Source organism: Gopherus flavomarginatus, chromosome 3 (assembly GCF_025201925.1).
Source record: "Gopherus flavomarginatus isolate rGopFla2 chromosome 3, rGopFla2.mat.asm, whole genome shotgun sequence".
Lineage (NCBI taxonomy): Eukaryota > Metazoa > Chordata > Testudines > Testudinidae > Gopherus > Gopherus flavomarginatus.
In genome coordinates this window covers 6,836,956-6,852,914 of record NC_066619.1, presented here as the reverse complement: position 1 = coordinate 6,852,914, position 15,959 = coordinate 6,836,956, and the positions used below count along the sequence as shown (strand labels likewise).

At 43.4% G+C, this 15,959-nt stretch overlaps 1 protein-coding gene across 14 annotated transcripts in view; it reads left to right on the top strand.

Moving 5' to 3' along the window:
• The window catches only part of CELF4 (CUGBP Elav-like family member 4), an 885,612-nt gene that overhangs the window by 720,143 nt on the left and 149,510 nt on the right, over positions 1-15,959 (top strand). For 10 of the 14 annotated variants that reach the window (XR_007773108.1, XR_007773107.1, XM_050943604.1 and 7 more), the window contains exons 4-5: positions 3,233-3,361; positions 15,379-15,458. Coding sequence is in view for 12 of the 14 variants with exons in the window: in XM_050943604.1 (XP_050799561.1) it covers positions 3,233-3,361; positions 15,379-15,458 (209 nt within the window). In the remaining 2 variants the exon portion in view is untranslated. The remainder of the gene's footprint in view (positions 1-3,232; positions 3,362-15,378; positions 15,459-15,959) is intronic. The other 4 variants (XM_050943609.1, XM_050943610.1, XM_050943614.1 and 1 more) reach the window with 1 other exon arrangement.

Sequence of the window (15,959 nt, the reverse complement as noted above, 5' to 3'; positions counted from 1 at the left end):
TCTTGGCCCTAAAGCCATGGGTAAGTGAGCAGAGGGTCTCAGTCCAGTGGCTGGTGGTCATGTGGCCATCTGGTGGACATGTCACAAAATTGGCAGAGATGGGCACCGTTTGCTCGCAGTCTTCAGTGAGACGCGGATGACTGAATGTCAGAGAAAAGGGTGTAAAACCAAAAAATTAAAGGTTTGTGTAACATACCTATATTTATGCTTTGCATAAACTAAACTAGGCAAGGCAGTCTCAGGCCAGGTCCTCACTAGGAACTTTTGCTGGTATTATAACATTGATTAGGGGTGAGAATTTTATCTGACACATCGATACCGGTAAAAACCCTAGAGCAGACACAGTTATACCAGTATAAAAGTGTTTTTCTTGGTAAAAGTGCTTTTCTAGGGAGGCAGTATAGGCTTTACTGGCAAATGCACTTTTTTACCAGTATTAGCTATGTCAACACCGGGAAGGTTTGCTTGCATACCCATGCCAGTGTAGTTACACCAGCAAGTTTTCTTCTAGTGGAGACTTGGCTTCAGTTGTGCTCAAAGATCTTTCTTTCCCCTGCACCTCATCTCCATCTGGGGCAGCTCCTTCTTCTCCAAACCAGTCTTCCCCAGACACCTACACACACAGTGGGGTTTTGGACTTACTGCTTTCTCTAAGACTTTGTCTAGCCAACGCCTAAAAAGGTGCTTCATTGAGGATAAGACTAGCGTTACTAGCTACCTTTCAAAGGTTTAATACTCCATCACAGAGATTCCATTGCACAGAGCAATTTGCCCAGGGAGTAAAGTTTTTCTGATGGACCATACACATTGCATCTCCAAGAAGTTGGTTTCATCTGGCTGTGAGGAAGACTTTTCTACAGTTGAATCTTTGCCTTTCTCCCTGTGCCCACCCAATTGTTAGGAAATGTTCTTTCATTGGCTGATACATGCAGTTCATCACAGAGATGTGACCAAGGAGGATGCTGAAAGCTCCTTGGACTCATAGGGCTATCGAGAACATTTATAATATTTACTCCATTCTTTGCCAGTGGAGTATTAAATGACTCAATTACTTGAAAAATAGTCTAGACAAAGCACTGAAAAACGTACAGTGGGGAAGTCCAACACTACACTAACCAATCTTCCTAGCTCCTATTTCCAGAGTTCACAGTAGATGTGGTTAAGACAGTCATCAAAGCTATCACTTTCATGATGCATGCCTCTAGAAAACAAGCCTTTGCACTGTCCATTACTTTAGCTACTCCAGTTGAGATGGGGAAAAAAGAAAGAATGGGGATAACCCAGTGTGTTGTGTTCCTACTATTTCAGCACTCACTACGCAGTTAAAGGTGATATAAAGGCTGGTCATCTTCCTACTCTAGCCATCTGTGCATTTTGTATACACAGAGTGCCCTTGGTTCATCAGGCTCACCCTAACGGGGTAGGGGTAGAGTTCTAATCCACTGCATGAAAAATTACTTTTACCTCCATTTCTAAGGCAATTTGCTAATTTACAGATGACCCTTGGGTATGTGAACATTGATCAAACCAGTTTAAGAGGCGCAGTTTGCCTAAATCACAACTTTCTCAAGGAGTAAAACTGGTGCAAATCACTCATGTTCTCAGCCAGAAAAGGGGTTTTGTAAACGGGCATTCTGGTCAGGTTCAGGTTATTAACATGCAAGTTTAAAAAAAAGTCAAAGTATTTATATATTTACTAACATGCATTTATTCAAATTGCTTGCATCTGTTCTGTAAACTGCTTTGAGAAAAAAACCCATTTTGGTTCACACACATTTACATAGTATTTAATGAATGATGAGTTACACATTTATGAAGTGTGTGTAAATGGCCTATTTACATACACAATGTAAACCATGTAAATTTCCTTTTTTCCCCTTCATGCAGTGATATTGTCTGGTGCGGCCAGTCACAGTGCTATGAATAGAAATCCATTCTAACAGTAGATCCAGTGCCCACTCAAGTCCATGAGAGTCTTTCTGCTGACTTTGGTGGCCATTGGATTGGGCCCTGTCTTTGGGTGCTTTATCAAAGTTGGTTCCTTTTAACAGTCGGGTCTACATTAGGAGCTGTTTACCGATATAGGTATAACAGTATAGTATAATGACAAAATGTTTTTAGTGTGAACGCTGCTTATCCTGGCAAAGCTGGGTTTTCACTGGTGTGATTATTCATATTCCACACCCAAGCTATACCAGTAAAAGTGCAGTTTTTCCAATATAATTGCGTCTACATTAGGGGGTTATGCAGGCACAGCTGTGTTGATCAGGGATCAGACCTTTTCACACCCCTGATTGACATGCCTGTAGTGTAAACATTGCCGTATCATAAGCCCAAAGGTAAATACAATGCTTGCCATTAAAAAACCAACATCTACCAACAGAGCACAGTGGGATCAGAGATGCTAGCGGGTCTCCCCTTAGTTGAAATAGTATGGACCTGTCCTATCTCGGATACTTGTATTAGTAAATTTTGGCTTTAAATGGTGACCACTGCAAGTTTGGGAAAGTTTGGGCAAAATCCATTCAGTTGGCTTCAATCAGCTGATCTCCAAAAATAGTCTGAATACATATTTGTCTGTGTGTATATGTAGAGATCTGTGTGGATACATAAATGTGTTTATATGTATAATGTGTATGTGAGCGTTTATATATATTTATATAAAACCAAAGCCTTCATTTACAAGTCAGGGCTTCCATTTCGTTTAATTACTTCTCTCACTGCTTTAAATCAAAGACCAATTCAAAACAGTGCCGCTTCTGTTCAACTTAATTATTTTCTCCTGCAGCTTATAGGGTAAAGTGGCGGCTACTAAAAAGGGCACTGCCTAATTGAAGGTTGGTTCTAAATGCCATTCTTGTATGCATTCCCTTTGAATGGCAGTCTAGAAAATACCAGTGTTTTATTTCCGGGGACTCGCCTGCAAAGACTGAGCAGAGAGAACTGACTCATGAGGCTTGGGGCATCAATTTTCAGAGGTGACTAATTGGTTTTAGGTGCTTTGGTTTTCCAGGGCTCAACATGATACTTGGCCCTTTCTGAAAACCAGGCCCCTTTAAGGCATTTCCAGCTTGGCATCCAAAATCCGTAGCCGCTTCTGAAAATTTTTGCCTTGGTAGGGAGGGGAGAGGGGCGTCTCCCTCCCACCTCTTTCTTTTGCATGTTGTGTGGAGTCATATTGGCTTTCACACTCCTCCTGAAATATGGTAAGCATCTCTTTATTTTGTTCCAGAAGACAGAAAACTCTTTGTGGGGATGCTCAACAAGCAGCAGTCAGAAGATGACGTGCGCAGGCTATTCGAGGCGTTCGGGAACATTGAGGAGTGCACGATCCTCCGGGGACCCGATGGCAACAGCAAAGGTAAGACAGCTCATGATGCACAGTGCATGGCCCCTCCAGCCAGTCCCAACCTCTGTACAACAGTATCTATTAGACTAAGGTGACTCGGTGGCTAGATGAATGTCGCCGCTTGGGTTGGTTAGGGCCAAACTTTCAAATTAAGGTCCCTAAGGAGTGGGTCAAACTCTCTGCTGCTGTAAATGGGCCAAGGTCCATTGAAGAACATGTATACCAGCCGAGTTTGGCCCAGTCTCTGCAAGAGTAACGAAACATCAAAAGAATGGCCGTTCTTGTAGCATGTTCAGTAGAGCTGGTCAGAAAATCCCTATTATTCTTCATGAAAAACATGTTTTTAAAATGGTTCTTTTCCCCTACATTTCCAAAGAAATCAAAAACGGACAAGATGTCAATTTTCACAAAAGAGGTTTGGTTAAAATGTTAAATTTGGGGGTGTCACTCTTGGCTGGACCTTTAATGGGAAATGGGTCTCAGCCTCATCTGCGAGATGATTAACTCCTCTACCCAGGTGGGGAATATAAAGATGGATCATGTGATTCCATCAGGCTTCCCGGATAAATAAGGTTGAGGCCTGGGAGAGGGAGCGAGAAAGGTCAGCAAAGGTCTGGAGAAGGTTACTGAGGGCTGCAGAGAGCAGCAAGTGTCCTACAGGAGACCGTGAAATAGCCAGGACCAGGCGTGGAGCAAATGGGCACCTGCTGGTCTCTGAGTCAGAGAGAGTTGGGAAAGGCTGAGAGTCAAAAGAGCAGAGCAACCGAAAAGGTTTGCCTGCTGGTCTCTCTGAATGACAGAGAAGACAACTCGAGAAGAGTTTTGGATCCTCTTCTTGGGAAAGGAAGGACTCCAGGTAGGAAAGCCTGTGAGTGGCTGCTTGGAGAGCAGGGAAGGACTCCAGCTAGAAATGGTTGGGACTTGCTGCTTGATGAAGAGCAGACTGGGCCTGAAGAAGAGCTAGAGCTGTGAATGAACTGTTGTGTTGTGGGTTGATGGACTTTACTGTGGAATTTTGAGCCTTGTTTCAACTTGTTCATTATTAGTCCAGCCCCAAACAGAGGTGTTATTAGCCAAGGGAAAGCCTTTGTGGACTAGTTCCAGGAACCTCAGAGGGGAACTGAGCCAAAGCCGCCCTTGGCCACAAAGAGGCAATCTGGAGACAGAGATTCAGTTACAAAGGGAAATAAAATTTCAAAACCCAAAATCTTTTACTCAAAAAATTGGAGGGAGAGTGCTTGCTTGTGCCCTGCACCCCCTGAGAAAAGCCAGGTAATTTTGACCAAAATAAAAATAGTCTATGATCAAAAAGCCAAATGTTTCAACGAGCTGTAAAATGCAGACCAGTGTTGCAGGTTCCAGGAAGCATGCTGACTTCTGAGTATGGAGATGAACTTCTGAACTTGTTTCCTTATTTGATTTTTGGACATTTAAAAATAAAATTTACCCCACCATTGGCAGAGTCTAAAATCAGTGAAGCCAGCAGTGTCCAAGGAGGCAGACTGGTGCAGCTGAACCGAGAAACCAGATTTCTCAACTCCTTGTACTGTGCTTTTCCTCACTGGAAATGGTAGAAGGCCCGTCACTTAAAGATGGCCTGGGCAAGGTGGTGAAGAATGTATAGGACGAAGGAAATGATCTTGCATTTTTCCCCAGAAGAATGGAATGGATAATCCCATGGACCTAACTTTCGCAGCAAGGCATAATGGGTGTGCACAATGCGAAGATTCACAATTGCATACAAATAGGAACCTGCACTTGTAAGATAGGTAAATACACACAGAAGGGCCATTTTGCATGTGCATATACCCACTAGCTTGCACAAACTGCAGGGAAACAAATGCACATACATTTTTGAGTGTGCACTGTCGCGCCCTGATTTAAACAGTGTGCCTTGTCCGTATTTGCCCTCCCCAATTTAAAAGCTCTTATATCGGGTTTCACAGACAAATACTTAAAATTTGAAAATTGATCTCATTGGATTGACTAGCCAGTTGTTGGCCCTTTTGAGACAGTACTTATCACCTGGATGCCTGGAGCTGGGGGAGTTCTGTCCTTGAAGCGTGGCACATCACAGCCTTTTCTCCAGCATCAGCATTTGAACAAGAATTTTCCATCTAATATCAGGGTCATTCTTCCAACCATTTCCTAGAAAAGTATCTTCAATTTAAACAGGAAGCCCTTCTCTCTTGACAGTGAAATGCATCCATTAAATATTGATCAGCATGTAATAGTTCATCAAATGTGCTGGCGTCTGTGAAGAAGGCACCAGTCCTGTTGTTGCAGTTCATATGTCACCAGATATTTTGACATGTGACAACATTGACGGGCATATTTCTGCAACACAAAGACCAAGGATCCTAACCACAGTGACATATTTGAGAAAGACACTGCTATGCCTGTAAAATCACTCTCAGCCAGCAAAGATTCTTCATCTTCAGACAGACCTCAGCTTGTCAAGGTGGTAGGAAACAGCCAGGGGAAAGGGAGTGTGCCATCCGATATACTCTCTGCTCTGGGGGTGAGTGTCTGGGAAAGTCTAACAGCAAGAGCAGAAATTGGACGCTAACGCCGTGCAGGGAGGTAGCAATCACAGCAGAATGGGGGGGTTGTTCCACACCAGAGGATCTCAGCTTTCTCCCAGCCACGATTCCCTCCAAGCCACCTACTTTTTAAGGGTTTGATCCAATGCACATTGAAATTAATGGGATACTATCCACTGATCTGAATGTCTGTTGACTCCAGCTCTTATTCCATAGGGCTCACTTTTCAGCATTTTCACAGTCCCATGTGATGCATCATTGCTCCCCCTGTTACTCATTATGGAAGTATTAGCCTGATGGTAGCTAGAGAAGAAGACACACACACACTCACAAATGCCAGCCTGTGTCTTCTTGTACTTTTTCCACCTCTTTTGCAGACCCATGGTGAGCTGGAAAGGTTTGCCTGTAAGTTACAGCTTCATCTCCTGAACGGCTGCGACTTAAGAACATAACAGCTGCCATAATGAGTCAGACTAATGGTCAATCTAGCCCAGTGTCCTGTCTCCCACAAAGTCCAGTACCAGAGCTTCCAGGGGAATGTACAGAACAGGGCAATATTGGAGAGATCCATCCCATCTTCCCCTCCCGGCTTCTGGCAGTTAGAGGTTTGAGGTCACCCCAAGCATGGTTTTGCATCCCTTCCCATCCAGGCTAATAACCATTGATGGATCTATCCTCCATGAATTTACCTAGTTCTTTTTTGGAACTCAGTTATATTTTCGACCATCACAACATGCCGTGGCAATGAGTTCCCTGGATTAATTTTGTGTTGTTCGATAAAGTATTTTCTTGGTCTCCCTCTGTCCTTGTAGCTCCTCCTACTGTTCTGTTTGATCCTTCTGTTGCTCCATCACTGTAAAGCAAATTAAACGAGTGTAGTGCCAGTGAATGGGGCTGGATTGACAGAACAATAATCTCCACCACTGCTTGCCCACCTCCCTGCCATTCTGCCAGTATCTTCCCAGAGAGGGCCAGTCTCTAGGGCAGTGGTTCTTAACCTTTACTGCAGCCTGCACCCCTTTGGTTCTCAAAATACATTCTCATGCCCCTTATCAAAATTCGTTGAAGTAGGTCAGTTCTTTAAACCCAGATATATCATAACTATCAAATGAAAGAGATAGAATTATACATTTATTTTAATTCTGCAGTAAAATTAAGAATACATGAAAAATTACACACTTTTTATAAGTTTACCAGCTCAGTGACTCTTCTGCTGTTGCTTTTGTTCAAAGATGTTCAAAAAACGAGGAACTTTTTTTGAAATAACCACAAGCATGTCATTGCTCATGTTTAGGAGGCTTCTGGCCTTTGTTTTGATGTGTAAGAATGATGAGAATCCTATCTCACACAAGTATGTAGTTGCAAATGGCACCAGTTGTAGAAATTCTCAAGTGTCATGGTCTCAAACTGCATTCCGATATGGCCATTGGCTCATAATTCAATGAGATCATCTTTCATTAAATCACTATCGCTGATGGAATCCAGGTCAAAAAGAAATGGATCTAGTATGCTGTGGAAGTAAACTGTAACCAACGCGCTAATAGTTAGCAGCTAACTGAATTCAAACAAAGCCGCGAAGCTACCACATCATCATCTGCGCATGTGTCAAGAAATACTCCACAACATGGTGATACCCTGTATTTTCTAGTGAGATAATTTCACTACAATTAGCTTAAAAACTTGAAAAATTTTTTTTGTTTGTATATTACAGTAATAGTTAAAAATGTATAATGTTAATAAATACACAGGTTTGATGAAACAAAGTAGTTGTACTTACGTGCCTGTGCTTAATTTGTGTTTTTGATGATTTACCTTCTAAAAAAATCTGGCATGTCTCGCAACCCCAGAAAGGGCATCTCGCACCCCCAGGGGGGAGGTGCACCCCACGTTAAGAACCACTGCTCTAGGGGTTAGAGGTAATTCAGTCCAGCCATGGGTTGTGGATGTTTGTCCATTAGAATTAACTTGAGACCTACCAATTTATTTCTCAGAGTTCGCCAAAAGGCAGTCAGATGGCCACGAGCCCCCAGCATTTTAGGCTCCTGTTTAGAAATCCATCTCTAACCAGGAATGCACTTAAATATGTGAGGCCAGATTTTTAAAGGTGTTTAGGGGCTTAACTCCTATTGAAATCAATGAGAGTTGGGCACCTAAATACCTTTAAAAAATCTGGCCCTATGGTTAACTTTAAACGCTTGCTTAAGCACATTGGCAAGAACAAGAGGCACCAGACTCCTGAAGGTCCTAATGAAAAAAGAAGCAAAGAGCCCGTCTCTTCTAGCCTTTTTCTGTGTGTATGAAGTGAACCACTTCATTTGAGGAAGAAACAAGAACGTTCTCACCCTTTCTCTCAGTTGCTCCCCATTCCTAGTTCTGAAGATTCACCTGGCATAATAAGAACAGCAGGAAGACTGAGGCGGATTCTGTCCGGTTTTCTGCCCTTTACCACAGAGCCATTCCAATATTTTAATCATATAAGGCCATAGAATTGGGGTGGTGGGTGGTGAGGGGGAAGACAGAGTAAATATATATCTGAGGGTATTGCCAGCTCTCATAATTTGAGTCTTGGAAAGTTTGGTGCTTCTCTTAAAGTCCTGACTCCTGGAGTCATGAGGATCTCCGCTTTCGCTTTTTTAAAAAAACAAGTCAGTTTCTGGTCCTCACTATTACAGGGAAAGGCTTAAAAACATGACTCAGCTGTAATCTAGATGCTCAAAACCCAGAAAGCAAAAAGAACCACACATTTATTATTTTTAAATACTATGATTTAAGCCAGTCTTATGAATTTTTAGGGCCGATTCATGAGTTTTTCAAATGTGTGAGATTGGCAGTACTGCATTGACTTGTCATAGATACCCCCTTCCTGAGAAAGTGCCACAGGTTTTCAATTTCTCATGAAATGTCAGAACTAATCAATAATATGTGATGACGTCACCGTCTCGTGGCTGGAGGTCCACAAAGCACAGAACACGAATACAGCTGAAATAATTTCCCATTTGCTCAGATAGTAAGAGCCTGTGGTTGCAGAATGGAAGGTTCTTTCTAAGTTCTTTCCCTCCTGATGATGTCCAAGCAGCCATGTGACATGGTATGTCCGATGTCTGTGAAGTTAACTACACATGGTAATCCCTGGTGACAAATATCCAAAGAATGCCAAACAGCAGAACTGGTTGGACATTTTCACAAGTTTGAAATAAATTGGCTTGAAATTCTCCATGTCAAAATTTTTGTTTCCATTTTTTTGACCCTCTGTACTTGACAGTCTGTATGTGGCAGAAGTTTTTAGGGTGAGTTAGTTGAGGAACTTGGGGATGAAATGGAACAAAGAGGAAATTTCTTCTGGAATTCAGGAAAACACTTCCTGGCAATAAGGAAAGTCCTCTGAAGAAGCCCCACTGGCGGAGCTATTGAAAGCTGGGGCAGAGGCGGCCTACGAGGATATACAGTAAGGCATGTAGTAGTTTCTTGTGATAATAGGGTACTGGACTCAGGCCTTTGTCTCTGCATCATAACACCCTTGTGAGGCAGGGTAGTGCTGTCACCCCCATTTTACAGATGAGGAACTGAGGCAGAGAGAAGCTAAGTGACATACCCATGGTCACACAGGGAGTCTGGGCAGAGCAGGGGATTGAACCCAGGTATCCCAAGAATGACAGTGCTTTTCTTCAGTGCACGGTTTGTTTTGCTGACAGATAGAAAATGAGTGCTTTCTTGTCTATTGCTTTAGCAAACAGAGTTGGTTAGTGTAGGTGGAGAAAGCTGAAAAATCACCTCAGTCACTGCATGCTTGGAGATGCCAAAGGACAAGGCAGCGAAGTGCCGACAATCCCATTGTTCAGTTTTTTATGGGTGGTTGACAAATACAGCCGATCAAGATTTTCTGAATTTCAATTTTCTAATTCAATTTTTCATTGAAGTTTTGACCAAAACAGAAAGTTTGGGAGTCCTTTTTCACATAAATATTCGTGGACAAACTCCACCCTGTTATATGACCCACACTAGTGGCAGCTGAAAAATTTCAAATGTCAATGAAAAATGTCATCAAAGTTTTGAATTTCAATAGGGAAAAAATGGGAATATATTTTTCAACTAACTATGTTATATAAAGTGGGAAGGAAAAGCCAGCCGGACCACTTAGCTAACCTGGAAGGGTTCCACCCCTACTGATCTTATGAGGTTAAACACTTCATTAATTGGAAAAAACAGTTGGGATAAGGGAAAGCAGGAAATTTGAGTGCCTCTCTGCACTCACCCAAAGCTGTCAAGCATAAAAGATAACCACAAAGGAATCAAACCTCAGTAATAATAAAGGCAATAATCACTGAGATCTGTCAGCAGCTGGTTCCAAGGAGGACACAGCCCCAGAGAGTTAGTCTCTCCTGCTCTCTCTCTGGCTCTCTTTTTACAACCTGAACTTGAGTGGCAGCTCCATATTGCTAACCAGTTTAATTATTAGCACGAGTGAGCTGAAGTCTCAGCCTTGCTTTTCAAAAAGCTATTCAGGATCAATACTGAGCCTTGACAGAGTTAATATTACCAGGTTCCATTTGCGGGTGCTATTTACGGAAGCTCCTGATTTGCACACACAGAGCAGCCAGCCAACAGGGAAGCGAAGGGTAACTGACAGTTAGATGTGGGGAAGAGCTAGCAGGAACTCCAGGTAAACTGCTACTCCACGTGCCAGCTGCCAATGTGGCACATCTCCCTGGAAGAACTAGTTATTTCAGTACATAATCATTCACAGTGTTCTCTTCTTCTACGGCCTTGTCTAGAGTAGGATTTTGGCCATGTCTACCCTAGGGAAAAAAGAGGCTAGACAAGGCAGCTGTAGTTTTAACACATGTTAGCGGGTCAAGGTCATCAAGAGAGCCGGGGCTCTATCTCAACCAGCTCAGCACATGTCAAAGAATACACGGCCCTGATCACGCTAGACTTTTGGTTAGCACATGTGAGCTAAAACATGCCAACATGCCTTCTAGTCTAACCCAGACAAGGCCTCACAGCTGTCATAAACAGACAGCTAAGGGTTAATGTCTCTTTCACCTGGAAAGGGGTAACAAACAACACCTGACCAGAGGACCAATCAGGAAACAAGACTTTTTCAAATCTAGGTGGAGGGAAGTTTTGGGTGTGAGTCCTTTGTTCTTGGTCTGTTCTCTTTCTGGGCTCTCAGAGTGACCACAGGAATCTCCAGGCTTTCTAATCTTCTGTTTCCAAGTTGTAAGTACAAGGATAGTAAGACAATAGGTTTCTATTGTTTTTTTTCCATATCTCACTTGTGCTCTGCGTCTTTGATTTGTTTCTCAGCCCCCATTTTTGCCTTAGAAGTCATGGTTCCTGTTTTCTTGTGTTGGGGTGCCCTCTGGTGTTTATTGTTGGAACTGCTGGCTCTCTGTTGCCTCCTGGGGTCTGCCTAGCAACAGTGCCTTTTTTTTCTTCCTCTAGCTAATCTTTTAAATGTAAAGTAAACCAGAAAAACCACTTTATTTGCATGTGTATTGTGCTGGGTACTTGACTCTCAATGGGAGTGCTATAGTTTAACAAAAGACCCTTAATAGTTCCTTGCTTAATATGCAAGCCAAACTGCAACCAGAGAACAGAAAAAAAAATTCTCTCTGGTTCCTTTTTAAAACCAAACTCTTTCTCTCTCTGCTTAAAAGCCCTAGCAGAGAAAAAGAAAATAATATTCCTACTGGCTTCTAGATTCTTGTCTTATCCCACCTCTGCCACCATGTCATAACTCTCCTACTCAGATCTGAACCTTAGAGTTCAGAACATGAGAAACTAGCATGAGACCTCCAAAGCTTAATTACCAGCTTAGATCTGATAGCGCTGCCACCAATCAGGAATTTTAGGGCCTGATACCCTCTGGTCCCCCCAAACCTTCCTAGGGGACCCCAAGACCCAGATTCCTTGAGTCTCACAACAAAGGGGAATAAGCCATTTCCCTTCCCCCTCCTCCCAGATTTCCCCGCCCTAGGTTCCCTAGGAGATTCCCTGCTTCAAGTCCTTGAAATATAAGTACCGAGAGATCTAATCTCTCTCCCCCCTCACCCAGAGGGTATGCAAAGTCAGGCTTAGTAAATCTAACACAAAGAGATTTTCCCCCTCCCTTCGTTTCTTAGCCTTAACCAGTGAAAAACACTTAAACAGGTCTTAAAAAGAAAGCTTTATATAAAAAGAAAGAAAAAGACATAAAATTGGTCTCTGTATCAAGGTGACAATATACAAGGTCAATTGCTTAAAGGAAAAAATGAATAAACAGCCTTATCCAAAAAGAATACAATTTAAAACATTCCAGCAACTACACACATGTAAAAAAAAACAATATAAACCTATTGTCTTACTATCCTTGTACTTACAACTTGGAAACAGAAGATTAGAAAGCCTGGAGATTCCTGTGGTCACTCTCAAGCCCAGAAAGAGAACAGACCAAGAACAAAGGACTCACACCCAAAACTTCCCTCCACCTAGATTTGAAAAAGTCTTGTTTTCTGATTAGTCCTCTGGTCAGGTGTTGTTTGTTACCCCTTTCCAGGTGAAAGAGACATTAACCCTTAGCTATCTGTTTATGACAACAGCAGAACGTCAAACCGCACAGTGAACTCTTAATGTGCAGTAGCAGGGTCCATGACCACATGGACAGTTCTGTGCAGTGAGCTAGTGTGCCGAGATTTACATCCCCGCTTGCTGCATACTAAGGGTACGTCTGTACCCATAGTGTTCGATGTATCGGGGATCGATTGCTCTCGTCTCGTCTGGACGCTATCAGTCGAGCCGCTAATCGACGCCCGTACTCCACCTCGGCAGGAGGAGTAAGTGCAGTGGATGGGGGCGCCGCTGCAGTCGACTCACCACTGTGGGGACGGCCAGGCAGGTCGAACTAAGATACTTCAACTTCAGCTACGCAAATAGCATAACTGAAGTTGCGTATCTTAGTTTGAACCCCTCCACCCCCACCCCCACCCCCCCTCAGTGTAGACCAGCCCTTAGTAACAGACAAGGCCTAAGAGTAGATGGATGAGCTTATAATTAAGGCATTTGGCTCAGACTCAGGAGATCTGGCTTCAGTTTATCACTGGGTTTTTGTGTGACCTTGAGCATGACCCTTAATTTCTCTGGGCCTCAGGGTCTCATCTGTAAACAATATTTGTAAATGCAGTTGATGATACTTTCTTTCTCCCACCTGTTGCTTGTCCCATTTATTTAGAGTGCACCCCTTCGGGGGAGGGACTGAGTCTTCCTAGGGGTTAGTACGGTGTCTAGCAATCATCTCATTGGCCCTGATCTTCTCTGGACTCTCAAGGTGCTACAGGAAGACAAATAATCAATACGCTGGGCCTTTTTCTCCGTTAAATTTTTATGCATTTAATCATCGTATTTATTTGATTTTATGTTTTTAAACACCACCACATATAAGGTCTATTGCGTTGTTGCAGTTTTTTGCACACTGCAGATTTCACCCCATTTGGCAAAGAGTACATAATATCTCCCCCACCCACAATTCCTGCATGTTGTTCCATTTCTTCCCCACTCGCATGTCAGGGTGAGCTGTCCCAGCAGAGACCTCCAGTGGTGATACCCATGGGACGTGCGCTGCTGCTGTCACCCATCTGACGACGCCTATGGTGTACTTTTGGCTTTGGCTGTTTTTCTGTTCTGTTCTGTTCTAGTCTAGTCTAGTCTAGTCTAGTCTTTGTGGTTTCTTATACTGCTTAGATATTAGGAACCAAATCCTCAGCTTCATTGAATCAGTGTAGCCCCGGCTGAGTAGCTGGCCCTACATTTTCAAGTGTTTAATGGTATTGGGTGCCTCTGAGGGACTAGCAGAGGATCTCAACACCTTTGAGGGGGACCTTGATTTTTTAGGAAGTGATAAACTAAAAATCAGGCACCTTTTAAGACATTTGGGCACCTGAATTTGCAGGCAGCAAACTTTAAAAGCGCCTTCGGTGCCTAACTCTTATTTATTTCAATGGGAGGTGGGTGCAGAGCTGCTTTTTGAAAATGCATCTAGATGTCTATCTGCATTCCAGGTGCCTAACTACCACTGGTCCTTTGTCCAGAGCAAGAATTTCAGCTAACCCTTACCTCAAAACCCAACAGGGAATGACAGTGGCACAGGGGTTGTGTTGACACCCTGTGGGTTGAACAGGGTAAATTCCATCTCCTCCAACTCGTGCAAAGATCCCACTGATGGAGGCTTTATGCAGAGAGGGTGGATTTCACTCCAAGAGACAAAGGAACACAGTTTGATAGCTGCAGCCAAAATTCGGGGCTATTGGACCTGGAAAGCTTTTGTATACTTGCTAATCATCCTCTTTTTAGAGGCAGAAAGTGCAAAAGAATCTCTGCAAATACTTAAACACCCTGATTCTGAATTATCTCTGATTAGTGAAGAGGAAGGTGAAGTATCTCAGGAGTCCAGGAATGCTGGTCTGTGATTATTTGATAATCGATCCTTATTGTTTCCAGCTGAGGTTTATCTACTTCACTTTCTCATGATAGTCTCCCCTTAGCCCCTTATAAGTTAGATCCCTCTAATAACAATTGCTACACTTCCCCGAGAGGCAGTCTGAGCTTTGGGGGGGAAATGTACAGGTTCCCAATTACATTTTAGGGTTGGACTTGTTCCCTCCTCCCCCCCCCCCAAAAAAAAACAGTGTTTTTAACTCCCGTGCTTTCAATAGCCTCTTTTGTAATCCTCAGGGGTATGTGTGGGAGGATAGCCAGGTAGTATGAGAAAAGTTTGAAAGCCAGGACTTCTGGGGGTTTTCTCACCTCGGTCACTGTTTATGTGAAAGTCAGCACATTTCTTATCTTCTTCTGTGTCAATTCAAATAATTATAGTGATACCTTCTCCATACTGATGATGTGAGACTCCCTGCCCCTGACATAGGGCTTACTCTTCGGTAAAATTATGATATGGTGCTCATCACACTAAAACCTGATGTGCGCACATACAAATTTACTGCTCAGCCCCCAAACCTGGCTAGCAGAGGCTAAGAGAAATGACCTCTGAATGCCTAAATGTAACCCTAAGACCTGTCTGTGTTGTGTGTCCTTGCTGTGTCTAACACACAGGGGATATGACTCGGTTGCAGCCCACAGCTCCAAGGAATGGCTCTCCAGCTCAAGTTGTCATGACCCTTGCTGTTTAGTGCTGGATGTCCATGGTTCTATAACTGGCCTTGGCCAAGGTGGTGGCCATTCCATAAATACAATTCCTGTTCTCACCTCTCGTGCCAAAAGTCATCACAGCAAGCTCTTTGGGGCAGAGACGAGCACTTATGGACTGTAATGGGTGATTCCCATCTGTAGCACTCTACAAATAGCAAATCATTTGTGTAGCTAGGAGAGCCATGTGGGTTTTCAATAGACTAAATCCCTTTCACGTGGCTGGCCACAGTTGCCCATGTTAGCCGCCTGCTGCTTTCGGATCTCTGTTTTTAAAAACCCTTCTCTCTCCTCTCCCTCCTCTTGCAGGGTGTGCATTTGTGAAATACTCCTCGCATGCAGAGGCCCAAGCAGCCATCAACGCCTTGCATGGCAGCCAGACAATGCCGGTGAGTAGCAGGCTAATGGAGGAGAACGCCTTGCGGGTCTATTCTGCCCACACTGCCCAGAGGCCTGATGAAGGGGTGATGGGAGGAAGGGCTGATGATTTATTAGTGCTTTCTGAATCTTCTTCCAGGAAAAATGGATAGCAGCTGAGGCGTGTGGGGCCTCGGGTTTGTTTAGCTACTCAATTAAAAGGCCAAATATATCGTTTCACATATATTTGAGCTCAAGAGGCACAGTGTCCCATGAGCAGTACTGATAGAGTTTTGATTGTCTGCAAAGACACACAGTCACAAATGTTGTACCAGCTGGGCCAGATTTATCCCTGGGGTAACCCCACTGGTTGCACAGGAATGATTCAGGCTTGTTGCCAGTGTCTAAATGCTTTTTCTTTGCCAAGGAATAACGGTCTGTATGGGAACAATGAGGAACCTTTTTGGTGTTCAGCAGAGAAAAGCACACAAATATGATGGAAGCAGAATTTAGAGCCAAGCAGTACTGTGATT